Source organism: Haliotis rubra, unplaced genomic scaffold (genome assembly GCF_003918875.1).
Source record: "Haliotis rubra isolate DU_JTF1 unplaced genomic scaffold, ASM391887v1 Scf53, whole genome shotgun sequence".
Classification (NCBI taxonomy): Eukaryota; Metazoa; Mollusca; class Gastropoda; order Lepetellida; family Haliotidae; genus Haliotis; species Haliotis rubra.
Window position 1 is genome coordinate 3,016,313 of NW_025767224.1, and position 18,396 is coordinate 3,034,708.

Consider the following 18,396-nt stretch of genomic DNA (forward strand, 5'->3'; position numbering starts at 1 on the left):
CACATATGAGGTGTGTGACAAAACCACTGGACACTGTGAGAGTGGTTGCCCCGATGGATACACTGGGACTGGCTGTCAGGAAAGTAAGTGCACGACAGAACGTTTTTTTCTGTCAAAATTTATTTAAAATTAAATGTGATGTGCGATTGGCTACAGTTTAAATATTATGCTTTTTCCCATACGCTATCATGTACCCAACAACAAGATGCTACGAATATCGTTACAGCTTGTCCTGAGGGACGCTATGGTTCTGGCTGCATGGAGGCGTGTGGACATTGTGCTGGAGGAGATCAGCACTGTCACAGTGTGGATGGGACTTGTACACATGGCTGCCAGGGCTACTGGAGTGGAACATTGTGTAAAGGTTTGTACCCAGGCTTTGACACTCTGACTTCTTGGAATTGTTTGTGCCCAGTGTGGTACCATGCCAGTCAGATGGTGAATTGTTCTACCGATCTATTCACACAATTGATTAAAACTATATTCATATTACGTTTACTGAGGTGTGCTCCATGCATGTAAAAATGGCGTAAACGCCGGACTTTCCGGTTTTAAAGTTCAAGGGATGGAAGGTGTACTGTGATGCACAGTTAAGACGGTTTAGTTCACAAGTTAAATTGATATGCAATTATCCAGTTGTACGCACTATTGTACAATGTCGGCCCCGATCTCTAAATGGAAACACATATCATTATTAATCAACGAGAGTCAGGTGTACTTATGTAGTATCGGGAATGACTATACGTCAAAGTTGTGTTGTATGCTTGTTCATCGACTTTGCGCCATTGCACTTTTGCTTGATGGGTTAATAGAAAATAGAGTTATCTCCCTTGTCCGACTTCCGGCTCTCCAGACACGGTCTGCGCTTCTCAAAGGTATAACACACAAATGCAAAACCGTCCGACAAGTCCGACAGGTGCTCATTTACATGTCCGACATCAAGCTCGAACCCAATGAACGACAGGAGGATTGACCCAGACAAGATGAGGTATATGCCCCGTCATTGGAAAAGTCTATGGTGCTAACCGGAATTGCATTCATGTTGCATTGTCCAAATTGGTTAAACAACGCCATGGTCCAGATCTCCACTTATGAACGATGGCTCCACTGAAACCTGAAATCTTCTAAACTGACTACTGAAAGAAATCCGCACTGTAGACGATGCGAAGGTTATAAGATCTATCACAAACCATCACACCCCAAGATTTTCTATGCAAAGTACAAGACCGATTTGAGGAAGCACTTTCGAAGCTGCGGTTTGTGGAGTCACGTAATAAGTGAGTGGAAGTTTCTGACATGATCACAGGCGAATCTTTAATTACCTAGACCTTACTGGATGATGTGTGTGCTGAAGAACTTTCTGTGGGGTATGTCTTTACACTTCGTCACCACACATGGACACCTTCTGTGACCACCAGACAAAACGTCTGACAATACTTAATGGAGCCACCACTGAAAGTATGATTAGCCTCTCAGCAGCGACAGGTCTCTCGGTGTTGACATCACGTCAATCCCTCACTCAGGCCATCAGGCTGGTGGCTCATCCCTATTTAAGGTTGTATGCGAGACAAGTATTTGTTTTGTCCAAGAGCAACAAGAAATTCAACTTTTATGGTCTCGTGGACTCTTGGTGTGGATGACAAACACACAGGTAGAAGAGTACCCTGATTATCTATATTGCCTGGTGTGTTCATAGGGGTACCCTATCCTCCACAGAGAACCCCAAATTAATACTCGACTAGGAGCATCAGGCAAGATCCGGATTCCTAACCGGACAAGGAGGCCCAAGAAACATGAGCACACTTTCCAAACACGCCCAGTATTTCCCCCTTATGTTACCTTTGACGTCACAAAAATACCTCAAAGTATGGGCATGACACCAAACGTATGCTCTCAAAGTATGGCCAATAATGTTTCAGACCTTGTCCTGCAGACATTAGTTCATGTCACTACTCACAGAATGTGATGACGGTTTTGACCTAAACATAGAAGGGATTGTTCATCAGGAGAATGTCAAGCTTTTGTTAACATGTCAGCTCAGGGGCGAAGTGGCACTGTTTTCAAGAGTTCACCTCTCTGAGCTCCAACAGAAGTTGGATAATATAGGTGTTTACGTTCCAACAGAGGGTGACAGTATAACATGACTTGGTGGTTACAGGCTAGTGACTGTATTACCTGGCTTTGGAACATATATAGACTCACTATACATTAAGTCGGCAAACCTAACAAATGCTTAACCCACCCATGAAGCATTGTGTCTCCATTCGGGAAGATGTTTGACCAGACAAGGTAATGCCCCGATCAGAGACCGCTCTAGAAGAACTCCTAGGGGATCTACCAGAAGGGGTTGTTGCCAAGCTTACTAATGGACTTTATTTTGGCGGCAATATACGGGAAGAACTTCACTTCCATTGGCACCTACGTACTCTCGTGATTGTTGATTGTTATTCGTTGTCTGTACAAAACCTTCTGTTCTCTCGTGATTGTTGATTGTTATTCGTTGTCTGTTCAAAACCTTCCGTACTCTCGTGATTGTTGATTGTTATTCGTTGTCTGTACAAAACCTTCCGTACTCTCGGGATGGTTGATTGTTATTCGTTGTCTGTTCAAAACCTTCCGTACTCTCGTGATTGTTGATTGTTATTCGTTGTCTGTACAAAACCTTCCGTACTCTTGTGATTGTTGATTGTTATTCGTTGTCTGTACAAAACCTTTCGATCTCTCGTGATTGTTGATTGTTATTCGTTGTCTGTACAAAACCTTCCGTACTCTCGTGATTGTTATTGTTATTCGTTGTCTGTTCAAAACCTTCCGTACTCTCGTGATTGTTGATTGTTATACGTTGTCTGTACAAAACCTTCCGTACTCTCATGATTGTTATTTGTTGTCTGTACAAAACCTTTCGTTCTCTCGTGATTGTTCGTTACTGATTGTTGACTCGTCGTGATTGTTATTGTTACTCGTTGTCTGTACAAAACCTTCCGTACTCTCGTGATTGTTATTGTTATTCGTTGTCTGTACAAAACCTTCCGTACTCTCGTGATTGTTGATTGTTATTCGTTGTCTGTACAAAACCTTGCGTACTCTCGTGATTGTTGACTGTTATTCGTTGTCTGTACAAAACCTTCCGTACAAAACCTTCCGTCTCGTGATTGTTGATTGTTATTCGTTGTCTGTACAAAACCTTTCGTTCTCTCGTGATTGTTGACTGTTACTCGTTGTCTGTACAAAACCTTCCGTACTCTCGTGATTGTTGATTGTTATTCGTTGTCTGTACAAAACCTTCCGTACTCTCGTGATTGTTGATTGTTATTCGTTGTCTGTACAAAACCTTGCGTACTCTCGTGATTGTTGACTGTTACTCGTTGTCTGTACAAAACCTTCCGTACTCTCGTGATTGTTGATTGTTATTCGTTGTCTGTACAAAACCTTCCGTTCTCTCGTGATTGTTGATTGTTATACGTTGTCTGTACAAAACCTTCCGTACTCTCGTGATTGTTGATTGTTATTCGTTGTCTGTACAAAACCTTTAGTTCTCTCGTGATTGTTGACTGTTACTCGTTGTCTGTACAAAATCTTCCGGACTCTCGTGATTGTTGATTGTTATTCGTTGTCTGTACAAAACTTTCCGTACTCTCGTGATTGTTGATTGTTATTCGTTGTCTGTACAAAAAACCCTGTAATCTTTGTAGATTGTAGATTGTCGCGTTGTTTTTACAGCGTGTAGTGCCTACAGGTTCGGTGACCTGTGTGACAGGAGGTGTAGATGTAAGGACAGGCATGAAGTGTGTGCCAAGAGGACAGGTCAGTGTCACACTGGATGTGAAGACGGATGGACAGGACTGGCCTGTTATACACGTGAGTGGGTGGTGGTCACAGCCAGCTGTCAGACCCACTTATTATACACGTATGTTGTGTAGGTTACAAACTAGAGAGTTGGTGGGAAGAGTAATTCACTATTAAAGCATAAATACGATTTTAAGGACCGATGTGAGGTGTCCCTGAATGTCTGACGGTTACCTTATATCTACTGGGTTGAAATGAACGGTGTCGCGTCATATTAAACTTATTTACACACAGTAAGTGCCTTTCATATACGTAACTTAAGTATTTTGGTGTAAAAATACAACTGTTGAGTATCAACATCTTGTGTTTGATGATTGATCATATAAAACGTCATCCTACATATAACATAGTATTGGGTTCTATATTCCCAACCTGTCCCCTTAACATCATCTAGCGTTGACATCTCATCTAAAAGTTGATAACTGATTATGCTCACCTCTGACAATGGGGACACACAAACTGCAAGTCATAGGCGTCTTCACAGATTATATTTGGTCAGTAAAAAGTAGAATATTTAGAGCGCTATTATTATATTAAATGCATCTTCCTCCACGGATATTCTGATGTAATTTCACAGCGTGCCAGGACGGGACCTACGGCTTCAGCTGTACAGGCAGATGTGGGAGGTGTCAGGGTGGACAGCCATGTGACAAAATAGGAGGAGAGTGTCAAACATGTGCTGACGGATTCAAGCCTCCGTTTTGTCAAGGTAAGGAAGAACGAAAACCGTTCAGCAACATTGCAGGATATTATTCACAATATCCGTTTAATAATCAATTCATGGAATCAGTTTGTGAAGGTTTGCCTACTTTCGTCTAGGAGTACGAAGTTCATAATGTAAAGTAACGGTCTGTCATGCAGAGTGTGAGGACTACTTCTATGGGGAGCAATGCAGCTCTAGATGTGGCCATTGTCGTGACAACGCCATCTGCAACACCAGGTCAGGAGATTGCCCTAATGGATGTGAACCAGGATGGCAAGGGATGACGTGTGACCAAGGTAACCAGATCGTTTGTCTTTCACTTTCACTTAAAGGAAAGCTATCTTTCTTCAAATAAATCGTGGTACAATATTTTGGAATGTTTTATAATTATATTCTTGCACCCTAATGCACCTACAACCCACTATAACAATTATAAAGTTCTTTTAATTACATCTGTTTTGGAAACGAGATGCTTCGTGACAAGTTGAGTATGTCAGGTAGGGAGGTATAACAGCCTGTACTGCCTGACTGTGTTTGTAGAAGGCATTTCATACAGGCAGTCTACTGCATGGTGAGATTTGCTTAGTTGGATAATGTTGGAGGATTACGGTTTAGATTTTAGAGACTGTGGACAACTAAACTCTTGTTGACAGAATGTGACGAAGGCAGATATGGTGACGGGTGTTCAGAAGCTTGTGGTCAGTGTGCAGGGAAGTGCAGCCCTGTAAATGGATCATGTGATCAAGAAGGATGTCGTGATGGATGGACGGGGCAGAGATGTGACGACGGTAAGTCACCTGTGTTCAGGGAGGGTGAACAAATTGGAGTGTGGCGAAGGTAAGTGTTGTCCGGGAGAGTGGAGGGTGAGTGTTGTCAAGGTGGAGATGTGGCGTAGGTAAGTGTTGTCAGGGAGGGTGAACAAGGTGGATGTGGCGTAGGTAAGTGTTGTCAAGGAGGGTGAACAAGGTGGAGATGTGGACGTTAGTGTTGTCAGGGGAGAGTGTTGTCAGGGGTTGAGTGAACAAGGTGGAGATGTGGCGTAGGTAAGTGTTGTCAGGGAGGGTGAACAAGGGGGAGATGTGACGTAGGTTAGTCAGGGAGAGTGAACAAGGTTGTCAAAGAGGGTGAACAAGGTGGAGAGGTGGTGTTGTCAAAGAGGGTGTGGAGTGTGGCGTAGGTAAGTGTTGTCAAGGAGGGTGAACAAGGTGGAGATGTGGCGAAGGTAAGTGTTGTCAAGGATAGTGAACAAGGTGGAGATGTGGCGGAGGTAAGTGTTGTCAGGGAGAGTGAACAAGGTGGAGATGTGACGTAGGTAAGTGTTGTCAAGAAGGGTGAACAAGGTGGAGATGTGGCGAAGGTAAGTGTTGTCAAGGATAGTGAACAAGGTGGAGATGTGGCGAAGGTAAGTGTTGTCAGGGAGAGTGAACAAGGTGGAGATGTGGCGTAGGTTAGTGTTGTCAAAGAGGGTGAACAAGGTGGAGTGTGGCGTAGGTAAGTGTTGTCAAGGAGGGTGAACAAGGTAGAGATGTGGCGTAGGTATGTGTTGTCAAGAAGGGTGAACAAGGTGGAGATGTGACGTAGGTAAGTGTTGTCAAGAAGGGTGAACAAGGTAGAGATGTGACGTAGGTAAGTGTTGAAGCACAGATTTGCCCTGCACTATTGATTCATCAGATGACCCATGACTTTGTGATTTAGCTGTCAATGACTTTTCATTTCACAGCGTGTCAGGACGGGACCTACGGCTTCAACTGTACAGGCAGATGTGGGAGGTGTCAGGGTGGACAGCCATGTGACAAAACTGACGGGGAGTGTCAGACATGTGTTGCTGGATTCAAGCCTTCGCTTTGTCAAGGTAAGGAGCGAAGAATATAGTGCAGCAATATACAGTTACATCATACAAAGTCTTTGTTTTTAGGGCAAGTCACGTTCAAGAAACATTTTTAAATCTACATATTTCAAGTTACGTGATTCGCCTGTTTGAACCTGTGTCAGACTCGTCTGCGAAACTTAAATATGGTCAGGAAATACCGAAACTGAATCTTTGGAGAATATAGATTACCGAGGAGATAAAAAAGATCTAAATATTAACCTAGACAAATGTATCCAAGTGCCGACTTGCATTATCTCACATTCATGCTCTCATTCTTCAACAGCAAATAATCATCTATTTGTTTTCCAGCAAGTGTAAGCTTTGGAATATGGACGGGTTTCTTTTCAGTCATTTACATTATATTTACAGAGTGTCAAGACAAAAGATTCGGCGCGGATTGTAGCCAACGATGTGGTTGTAAGAACACGAGTGAGGTATGCGACAAATCAAGTGGAAACTGTATCAGTGGCTGTAGAAATGGATGGACAGGGGACGGCTGCCTGACACGTAAGGGCAAACTGAAATATTCATCACTTTAGTCTTCCATCGAGTATGTCCGACAGGGACGTTTCCACAGAAAGACATCGGTAGCTGATTAACAATATAGCACATCTTGTGTGGTACTGAAGCCCAATAGGTTACTGAGGCCAATGCTAACCCGGATCTTCACTGGTTAAGAGACAAGGAGGGTATAGCACTTTCATTTTTTCATACACAATGATATCAAGGTTACTGTTTTCCAAAGCCCATTCCCCGCTAGGATGTTGTATTTGTTTCGGCTGAGAGCAAATGAAGTAAATGGATCTGCATGAAAAAGGTTTTGTGTCAAACTGTGAGTGGATAGCTTATTGGTGCATTTCATCATTTGAGCAGCAATACACATTGGAAACTGTGTTGAATAAATACACTATCATGGCCACAGAGAGAACCCAAGGTAAACATGTTTGGTAAGTGAGTTACTCCACAACAACGTCACAGCACAACTCGGTGCAGTGGGGGCGAACAATGGGCGTTCAGGAATCTCGGTTTGGGCTGCAAGTTTGTGATACCCAAGTGAGGGATTGCTGACGCAAATTTAAATAAAAGATACAATTATAAAAAAACTATTGTTCAAAGAGTCGGTTACACAACTCGTATGTTACAGGCATGTATTTATGAAATAGTCACATGGTCTGGAACCTGGCTGAGGACGAGTTGGAGCATGCTTCAAGGCAGGGGAGGTAACTGCACTTGCTTAGTCTGAGGTTCGTGACGTCAGCTTTATAGCTGCAGGTTACACAAACTCAAATGTTTTCCCATAGACTTCTATAGTAACCCCAGCGGGCAAAAACGTCTAGTCAACGTTTAATCAACGTTGACGTTTGGTTGTTTGGTTGATCAACCTTTCATAAACGTTGATTCAACGTTTATCATGCGACCAAAGAAAGTTAGTCGAGATTCCTTTAGTTGTCAACGTTGTTTCAACGTAAGGAACCAACAAAATGTCAACTAATTGTTTCCTTGGCAAACTTTAAACTTTAATCAATGTTAACACATTTTAATGAATAATGAAACATGCAATCTTGCGTTTACACAAATATTTCCTTTGGACCCTTTACATTTTGTCTACAATGGTCGGATCCCGCCAGTAAAACCTGTTCCATGATTTTCAATTCACGGCACCGGTTATTACTGGGTGTAGAGAAAAGATCCGGACAGCTTTCATTTCTTTATCAGTACTTTGGTTTCCACAGAACAGGGAGTCCATTATGTGTGCATCAAGATTGCAGGATATTATTCACACTATCCGTTTAATAATCAATTCATGGAATCGGTTTGTGCAGGTATGCCTACTTTCGTCTAGGAGTACTATGTCCACAATGTAAAGTAACTGTCTGTCATGCAGAGTGTGAGGACTACTTCTATGGGGAGCAATGCAGCTCTAGATGTGGCCATTGTCGTGACAACGCCACCTGCAACAACACGTCAGGCGAGTGCCCGGATGGATGTGAACCAGGATGGCAAGGGATGACGTGTGACCAAGGTAACCAGAACGTTTGTCTTTCACTTTCACTTAAATAAAAGCAATTTTGCTTCAAAGAAATCACGGTACAATATTTTGGAATATTTGTTTTATGTTTCTGTACCCTAATGTATCTACAACCCACTATAACAATTGTAAAGTTTGTTTAATTATACCTGTTATGGAATCGAGATAGCATGCATCTAGTATGTCAAGTAGGGAGATGTGACTGTCTATACTGCCTGATTGTGTTTGTAGAAGCTGTGTTTGCACTTGGTATTTCTGCACCAACAGGCTAGCTACCACAAACATATACAGTCGTCACTTAACTTAACCCACACGTTATACTATTCAAATGTGTTTTCCATGACTGTGTTTGTTTCTCTGCTCATCTAAAAATATTCTATACATTCACAAATTAGATGCGTATCTAATACAAATATTTCCTTTGGACCCTTTACATTTTGTCTACAATGGTTGGATCCCGCCAGTAAAACCTGTTCCATGATTTTCAATTCACGGCACCGCTTATTACTGGGATAGAGAAAAGATCCGGACAGCTTTCATTTCTTTATCAGTACTTTGGTTTCCACAGAACAGGGAGTCCATTATGTGTGAAGTAGATAGTAGCATTGGGGAATAGTTGAATAATTATTGTCAAATACACACGAACCTGCAACACTTTTGTAATGTCTTTTGGTTGAAAGTACTTGAAACACACGCTTCATGAGGCCACTCGCGTGGATTGTTGAATGTTGTGTGACGTTCCAGAGTGCAGTGACTACAGGTTCGGTGACCAGTGTGACATTGAGTGTAGATGTAAGGACAGGCAGGAAGTGTGTGACAAGAGGACAGGTCAGTGTGACTCTGGATGTGAAGACGGATGGACAGGACTGGACTGTCAGACACGTGAGTAGTGTGGTCATTGTGATCACCGTCAGCTGCCAGACCCACTTATTATACACGTATCTGTGAAATACCAGAAATATTTCAGAACTAGTTTCATACTAAGTGCATCTTCGGTATTTATTTATAGAAGACAGTTACATGTACACAATCTTTTATGACTAATTACTATGAATAAACAATTGTGACTTTCATCGTATTGACATACGATTCACCAATATATTGGAGAAAACAAAATGGTATCTTTTGATATTTCACGTTAACTCCAAAGGATAAAGTCAAAGACCTTTTGCCGAAGGACCAGTAACATAACTACATATTGATTATCACCTACGTTTTGCACCTGTAATATTGGATCCTCCCTCCACGGATATTCTGATGTAATTTTCACAGCGTGCCAGGACGGGACCTACGGCTTCAACTGTACAGGCAGATGTGGGAGGTGTCAGGGTGGACAGCCATGTGACAAAATAGGAGGAGAGTGTCAAACATGTGCCCCCGGATTCAAGCCACCGTTTTGTCAAGGTAAGGAGCTGCAAATAAAGTGCATCAAGATTGCAGGATATTATTCACACTATCCGTTTAATAATCAATTCATGGAATCGGTTTGTGCAGGTATGCCTACATCCGTCTAGGAGTACTATGTCCACAATGTAAAGTAACTGTCTGTCATGCAGAGTGTGAGGACTACTTCTATGGGGAGCAATGCAGCTCTAGATGTGGCCATTGTCGTGACAACGCCACCTGCAACAACACGTCAGGCGAGTGCCCGGATGGATGTGAACCAGGATGGCAAGGGATGACGTGTGACCAAGGTAACCAGATCGTTTGTCTTTCACTTTCACTTAAATAAAAGCAATTTTGCTTCAAAGAAATCACGGTACAATATTTTGGAATATTTTTTTTATGTTTCTGTACCCTAATGTATCTACAACCCACTATAACAATTGTAAAGTTTGTTTAATTATACCTGTTATGGAATCGAGATAGCATGCATCTAGTATGTCAAGTAGGAGATGTGACTGTCTATACTGCCTGATTGTGTTTGTAGAAGCTGTGTTTGCACTTGGTATTTCTGCACCAACAGGCTAGCTACCACAAACATATACAGTCGTCACTTAACTTAACCCACACGTTATACTATTCAAATGTGTTTTCCATGACTGTGTTTGTTTCTCTGCTCATCTAAAAATATTCTATACATTCACAAATTAGATGCGTATCTAATACAAATATTTCCTTTGGACCCTTTACATTTTGTCTACAATGGTTGGATCCCGCCAGTAAAACCTGTTCCATGATTTTCAATTCACGGCACCGCTTATTACTGGGATAGAGAAAAGATCCGGACAGCTTTCATTTCTTTATCAGTACTTTGGTTTCCACAGAACAGGGAGTCCATTATGTGTGAAGTAGATAGTAGCATTGGGGAATAGTTGAATAATTATTGTCAAATACACACGAACCTGCAACACTTTTGTAATGTCTTTTGGTTGAAAGTACTTGGAACACACGCTTCATGAGGCCACTCGCGTGGATTGTTGAATGTTGTGTGACGTTCCAGAGTGCAGTGACTACAGGTTCGGTGACCAGTGTGACATTGAGTGTAGATGTAAGGACAGGCAGGAAGTGTGTGACAAGAGGACAGGTCAGTGTGACTCTGGATGTGAAGACGGATGGACAGGACTGGACTGTCAGACACGTGAGTAGTGTGGTCATTGTGATCACCGTCAGCTGTCAGACCCACTTATTATACACGTATCTGTGAAATACCTGAAATATTTCAGAACTAGTTTCATACTAAGTGCATCTTCGGTATTTATTTATAGAAGACAGTTACATGTACACAATCTTTTATGACTAATTACTATGAATAAACAATTGTGACTTTCATCGTATTGACATACGATTCACCAATATATTGGAGAAAACAAAATGGTATCTTTTGATATTTCACGTTAACTCCAAAGGATAAAGTCAAAGACCTTTTGCCGAAGGACCAGTAACATAACTACATATTGATTATCATCTACGTTTTGCACCTGTAATACTGGATCCTCCCTCCACGGATATTCTGATGTAATTTTCACAGCGTGCCAGGACGGGACCTACGGCTTCAACTGTACAGGCAGATGTGGGAGGTGTCAGGGTGGACAGCCATGTGACAAAATAGGAGGAGAGTGTCAAACATGTGCCCCCGGATTCAAGCCACCGTTTTGTCAAGGTAAGGAGCTGCAAATAAAGTGCATCAAGATTGCAGGATATTATTCACACTATCCGTTTAATAATCAATTCATGGAATCGGTTTGTGCAGGTATGCCTACTTTCGTCTAGGAGTACTATGTCCACAATGTAAAGTAACTGTCTGTCATGCAGAGTGTGAGGACTACTTCTATGGGGAGCAATGCAGCTCTAGATGTGGCCATTGTCGTGACAACGCCACCTGCAACAACACGTCAGGCGAGTGCCCGGATGGATGTGAACCAGGATGGCAAGGGATGACGTGTGACCAAGGTAACCAGATCGTTTGTCTTTCACTTTCACTTAAATAAAAGCAATTTTGCTTCAAAGAAATCACGGTACAATATTTTGGAATATTTTTTTATGTTTCTGTACCCTAATGTATCTACAACCCACTATAACAATTGTAAAGTTTGTTTAATTATACCTGTTATGGAATCGAGATAGCATGCATCTAGTATGTCAAGTAGGGAGATGTGACTGTCTATACTGCCTGATTGTGTTTGTAGAAGCTGTGTTTGCACTTGGTATTTCTGCACCAACAGGCTAGCTACCACAAACATATACAGTCGTCACTTAACTTAACCCACACGTTATACTATTCAAATGTGTTTTCCATGACTGTGTTTGTTTCTCTGCTCATCTAAAAATATTCTATACATTCACAAATTAGATGCGTATCTAATACAAATATTTCCTTTGGACCCTTTACATTTTGTCTACAATGGTTGGATCCCGCCAGTAAAACCTGTTCCATGATTTTCAATTCACGGCACCGCTTATTACTGGGATAGAGAAAAGATCCGGACAGCTTTCATTTCTTTATCAGTACTTTGGTTTCCACAGAACAGGGAGTCCATTATGTGTGAAGTAGATAGTAGCATTGGGGAATAGTTGAATAATTATTGTCAAATACACACGAACCTGCAACACTTTTGTAATGTCTTTTGGTTGAAAGTACTTGGAACACACGCTTCATGAGGCCACTCGCGTGGATTGTTGAATGTTGTGTGACGTTCCAGAGTGCAGTGACTACAGGTTCGGTGACCAGTGTGACATTGAGTGTAGATGTAAGGACAGGCAGGAAGTGTGTGACAAGAGGACAGGTCAGTGTGACTCTGGATGTGAAGACGGATGGACAGGACTGGACTGTCAGACACGTGAGTAGTGTGGTCATTGTGATCACCGTCAGCTGTCAGACCCACTTATTATACACGTATCTGTGAAATACCAGAAATATTTCAGAACTAGTTTCATACTAAGTGCATCTTCGGTATTTATTTATAGAAGACAGTTACATGTACACAATCTTTTATGACTAATTACTATGAATAAACAATTGTGACTTTCATCGTATTGACATACGATTCACCAATATATTGGAGAAAACAAAATGGTATCTTTTGATATTTAACGTTAACTCCAAAGGATAAAGTCAAAGACCTTTTGCCGAAGGACCAGTAACATAACTACATATTGATTATCACCTACGTTTTGCACCTGTAATATTGGATCCTCCCTCCACGGATATTCTGATGTAATTTTCACAGCGTGCCAGGACGGGACCTACGGCTTCAACTGTACAGGCAGATGTGGGAGGTGTCAGGGTGGACAGCCATGTGACAAAATAGGAGGAGAGTGTCAAACATGTGCCCCGGATTCAAGCCACCGTTTTGTCAAGGTAAGGAGCTGCAAATAAAGTGCATCAAGATTGCAGGATATTATTCACACTATCCGTTTAATAATCAATTCATGGAATCGGTTTGTGAAGGTATGCCTACTTTCGTCTAGGAGTACTATGTCCACAATGTAAAGTAACTGTCTGTCATGCAGAGTGTGAGGACTACTTCTATGGGGAGCAATGCAGCTCTAGATGTGGCCATTGTCGTGACAACGCCACCTGCAACAACACGTCAGGCGAGTGCCCGGATGGATGTGAACCAGGATGGCAAGGGATGACGTGTGACCAAGGTAACCAGATCGTTTGTCTTTCACTTTCACTTAAATAAAAGCAATTTTGCTTCAAAGAAATCACGGTACAATATTTTGGAATATTTTTTTTATGTTTCTGTACCCTAATGTATCTACAACCCACTATAACAATTGTAAAGTTTGTTTAATTATACCTGTTATGGAATCGAGATAGCATGCATCTAGTATGTCAAGTAGGAGATGTGACTGTCTATACTGCCTGATTGTGTTTGTAGAAGCTGTGTTTGCACTTGGTATTTCTGCACCAACAGGCTAGCTACCACAAACATATACAGTCGTCACTTAACTTAACCCACACGTTATACTATTCAAATGTGTTTTCCATGACTGTGTTTGTTTCTCTGCTCATCTAAAAATATTCTATACATTCACAAATTAGATGCGTATCTAATACAAATATTTCCTTTGGACCCTTTACATTTTGTCTACAATGGTTGGATCCCGCCAGTAAAACCTGTTCCATGATTTTCAATTCACGGCACCGCTTATTACTGGGATAGAGAAAAGATCGGACAGCTTTCATTTCTTTATCAGTACTTTGGTTTCCACAGAACAGGGAGTCCATTATGTGTGTGAAGTAGATAGTAGCATTGGGGAATAGTTGAATAATTATTGTCAAATACACACGAACCTGCAACACTTTTGTAATGTCTTTTGGTTGAAAGTACTTGGAACACACGCTTCATGAGGCCACTCGCGTGGATTGTTGAATGTTGTGTGACGTTCCAGAGTGCAGTGACTACAGGTTCGGTGACCAGTGTGACATTGAGTGTAGATGTAAGGACAGGCAGGAAGTGTGTGACAAGAGGACAGGTCAGTGTGACTCTGGATGTGAAGACGGATGGACAGGACTGGACTGTCAGACACGTGAGTAGTGTGGTCATTGTGATCACCGTCAGCTGTCAGACCCACTTATTATACACGTATCTGTGAAATACCTGAAATATTTCAGAACTAGTTTCATACTAAGTGCATCTTCGGTATTTATTTATAGAAGACAGTTACATGTACACAATCTTTTATGACTAATTACTATGAATAAACAATTGTGACTTTCATCGTATTGACATACGATTCACCAATATATTGGAGAAAACAAAATGGTATCTTTTGATATTTAACGTTAACTCCAAAGGATAAAGTCAAAGACCTTTTGCCGAAGGACCAGTAACATAACTACATATTGATTATCACCTACGTTTTGCACCTGTAATATTGGATCCTCCCTCCACGGATATTCTGATGTAATTTTCACAGCGTGCCAGGACGGGACCTACGGCTTCAACTGTACAGGCAGATGTGGGAGGTGTCAGGGTGGACAGCCATGTGACAAAATAGGAGGAGAGTGTCAAACATGTGCCCCCGGATTCAAGCCACCGTTTTGTCAAGGTAAGGAGCTGCAAATAAAGTGCATCAAGATTGCAGGATATTATTCACACTATCCGTTTAATAATCAATTCATGGAATCGGTTTGTGAAGGTATGCCTACTTTCGTCTAGGAGTACTATGTCCACAATGTAAAGTAACTGTCTGTCATGCAGAGTGTGAGGACTACTTCTATGGGGAGCAATGCAGCTCTAGATGTGGCCATTGTCGTGACAACGCCACCTGCAACAACACGTCAGGCGAGTGCCCGGATGGATGTGAACCAGGATGGCAAGGGATGACGTGTGACCAAGGTAACCAGATCGTTTGTCTTTCACTTTCACTTAAATAAAAGCAATTTTGCTTCAAAAAAAATCACGGTACAATATTTTGGAATATTTTTTTTATGTTTCTGTACCCTAATGTATCTACAACCCACTATAACAATTGTAAAGTTTGTTTAATTATACCTGTTATGGAATCGAGATAGCATGCATCTAGTATGTCAAGTAGGGAGATGTGACTGTCTATACTGCCTGATTGTGTTTGTAGAAGCTGTGTTTGCACTTGGTATTTCTGCACCAACAGGCTAGCTACCACAAACATATACAGTCGTCACTTAACTTAACCCACACGTTATACTATTCAAATGTGTTTTCCATGACTGTGTTTGTTTCTCTGCTCATCTAAAAATATTCTATACATTCACAAATTAGATGCGTATCTAATACAAATATTTCCTTTGGACCCTTTACATTTTGTCTACAATGGTTGGATCCCGCCAGTAAAACCTGTTCCATGATTTTCAATTCACGGCACCGCTTATTACTGGGATAGAGAAAAGATCCGGACAGCTTTCATTTCTTTATCAGTACTTTGGTTTCCACAGAACAGGGAGTCCATTATGTGTGAAGTAGATAGTAGCATTGGGGAATAGTTGAATAATTATTGTCAAATACACACGAACCTGCAACACTTTTGTAATGTCTTTTGGTTGAAAGTACTTGGAACACACGCTTCATGAGGCCACTCGCGTGGATTGTTGAATGTTGTGTGACGTTCCAGAGTGCAGTGACTACAGGTTCGGTGACCAGTGTGACATTGAGTGTAGATGTAAGGACAGGCAGGAAGTGTGTGACAAGAGGACAGGTCAGTGTGACTCTGGATGTGAAGACGGATGGACAGGACTGGACTGTCAGACACGTGAGTAGTGTGGTCATTGTGATCACCGTCAGCTGTCAGACCCACTTATTATACACGTATCTGTGAAATACCTGAAATATTTCAGAACTAGTTTCATACTAAGTGCATCTTCGGTATTTATTTATAGAAGACAGTTACATGTACACAATCTTTTATGACTAATTACTATGAATAAACAATTGTGACTTTCATCGTATTGACATACGATTCACCAATATATTGGAGAAAACAAAATGGTATCTTTTGATATTTAACGTTAACTCCAAAGGATAAAGTCAAAGACCTTTTGCCGAAGGACCAGTAACATAACTACATATTGATTATCACCTACGTTTTGCACCTGTAATATTGGATCCTCCCTCCACGGATATTCTGATGTAATTTTCACAGCGTGCCAGGACGGGACCTACGGCTTCAACTGTACAGGCAGATGTGGGAGGTGTCAGGGTGGACAGCCATGTGACAAAATAGGAGGAGAGTGTCAAACATGTGCCCCGGATTCAAGCCACCGTTTTGTCAAGGTAAGGAGCTGCAAATAAAGTGCATCAAGATTGCAGGATATTATTCACACTATCCGTTTAATAATCAATTCATGGAATCGGTTTGTGAAGGTATGCCTACTTTCGTCTAGGAGTACTATGTCCACAATGTAAAGTAACTGTCTGTCATGCAGAGTGTGAGGACTACTTCTATGGGGAGCAATGCAGCTCTAGATGTGGCCATTGTCGTGACAACGCCACCTGCAACAACACGTCAGGCGAGTGCCCGGATGGATGTGAACCAGGATGGCAAGGGATGACGTGTGACCAAGGTAACCAGATCGTTTGTCTTTCACTTTCACTTAAATAAAAGCAATTTTGCTTCAAAAAATCACGGTACAATATTTTGGAATATTTTTTTTTATGTTTCTGTACCCTAATGTATCTACAACCCACTATAACAATTGTAAAGTTTGTTTAATTATACCTGTTATGGAATCGAGATAGCATGCATCTAGTATGTCAAGTAGGGAGATGTGACTGTCTATACTGCCTGATTGTGTTTGTAGAAGCTGTGTTTGCACTTGGTATTTCTGCACCAACAGGCTAGCTACCACAAACATATACAGTCGTCACTTAACTTAACCCACACGTTATACTATTCAAATGTGTTTTCCATGACTGTGTTTGTTTCTCTGCTCATCTAAAAATATTCTATACATTCACAAATTAGATGCGTATCTAATACAAATATTTCCTTTGGACCCTTTACATTTTGTCTACAATGGTTGGATCCCGCCAGTAAAACCTGTTCCATGATTTTCAATTCACGGCACCGCTTATTACTGGGATAGAGAAAAGATCCGGACAGCTTTCATTTCTTTATCAGTACTTTGGTTTCCACAGAACAGGGGAGTCCATTATGTGTGAAGTAGATAGTAGCATTGGGGAATAGTTGAATAATTATTGTCAAATACACACGAACCTGTAACTCTTTTGTAATGTCTTTTGGTTGAAAGTACTTGGAACACACGCTTCATGAGGCCACTCGCGTGGATTGTTGAATGTTGTGTGACGTTCCAGAGTGCAGTGACTACAGGTTCGGTGACCAGTGTGACATTGAGTGTAGATGTAAGGACAGGCAGGAAGTGTGTGACAAGAGGACAGGTCAGTGTGACTCTGGATGTGAAGACGGATGGACAGGACTGGACTGTCAGACACGTGAGTAGTGTGGTCATTGTGATCACCGTCAGCTGCCAGACCCACTTATTATACACGTATCTGTGAAATACCTGAAATATTTCAGAACTAGTTTCATACTAAGTGCATCTTCGGTATTTATTTATAGAAGACAGTTACATGTACACAATCTTTTATGACTAATTACTATGAATAAACAATTGTGACTTTCATCGTATTGACATACGATTCACCAATATATTGGAGAAAACAAAATGGTATCTTTTGATATTTAACGTTAACTCCAAAGGATAAAGTCAAAGACCTTTTGCCGAAGCACCAGTAACATAACTACATATTGATTATCACCTACGTTTTGCACCTGTAATATTGGAACCTCCCTCCACGGATATTCTGATGTAATTTTCACAGCGTGCCAGGACGGGACCTACGGCTTCAACTGTACAGGCAGATGTGGGAGGTGTCAGGGTGGACAGCCATGTGACAAAATAGGAGGAGAGTGTCAAACATGTGCCCCCGGATTCAAGCCACCGTTTTGTCAAGGTAAGGAGCTGCAAATAAAGTGCATCAAGATTGCAGGATATTATTC

The 18,396-nt window shown here is 41.5% G+C and overlaps 1 protein-coding gene across 1 annotated transcript in view; it reads left to right on the forward strand.

Annotated features, from left to right (window-relative positions):
* The window catches only part of LOC124253037 (multiple epidermal growth factor-like domains protein 6), a 26,294-nt gene continuing 7,898 nt past the window's right edge, over positions 1-18,396 (forward strand). The window contains exons 1-22 of the mRNA XM_046686752.1: positions 1-83; positions 227-364; positions 3,721-3,858; positions 4,424-4,555; positions 8,305-8,442; positions 9,193-9,330; positions 9,721-9,852; positions 10,005-10,142; positions 10,892-11,029; positions 11,420-11,551; positions 11,704-11,841; positions 12,591-12,728; positions 13,119-13,249; positions 13,402-13,524; positions 14,292-14,427; positions 14,818-14,949; positions 15,102-15,239; positions 15,991-16,128; positions 16,519-16,649; positions 16,804-16,939; positions 17,691-17,828; positions 18,219-18,350. Of these exons, the coding sequence (XP_046542708.1) occupies positions 259-364; positions 3,721-3,858; positions 4,424-4,555; positions 8,305-8,442; positions 9,193-9,330; positions 9,721-9,852; positions 10,005-10,142; positions 10,892-11,029; positions 11,420-11,551; positions 11,704-11,841; positions 12,591-12,728; positions 13,119-13,249; positions 13,402-13,524; positions 14,292-14,427; positions 14,818-14,949; positions 15,102-15,239; positions 15,991-16,128; positions 16,519-16,649; positions 16,804-16,939; positions 17,691-17,828; positions 18,219-18,350 (2,803 nt within the window). The 5' untranslated portion in view covers positions 1-83; positions 227-258. The remainder of the gene's footprint in view (positions 84-226; positions 365-3,720; positions 3,859-4,423; positions 4,556-8,304; positions 8,443-9,192; positions 9,331-9,720; positions 9,853-10,004; positions 10,143-10,891; positions 11,030-11,419; positions 11,552-11,703; positions 11,842-12,590; positions 12,729-13,118; positions 13,250-13,401; positions 13,525-14,291; positions 14,428-14,817; positions 14,950-15,101; positions 15,240-15,990; positions 16,129-16,518; positions 16,650-16,803; positions 16,940-17,690; positions 17,829-18,218; positions 18,351-18,396) is intronic.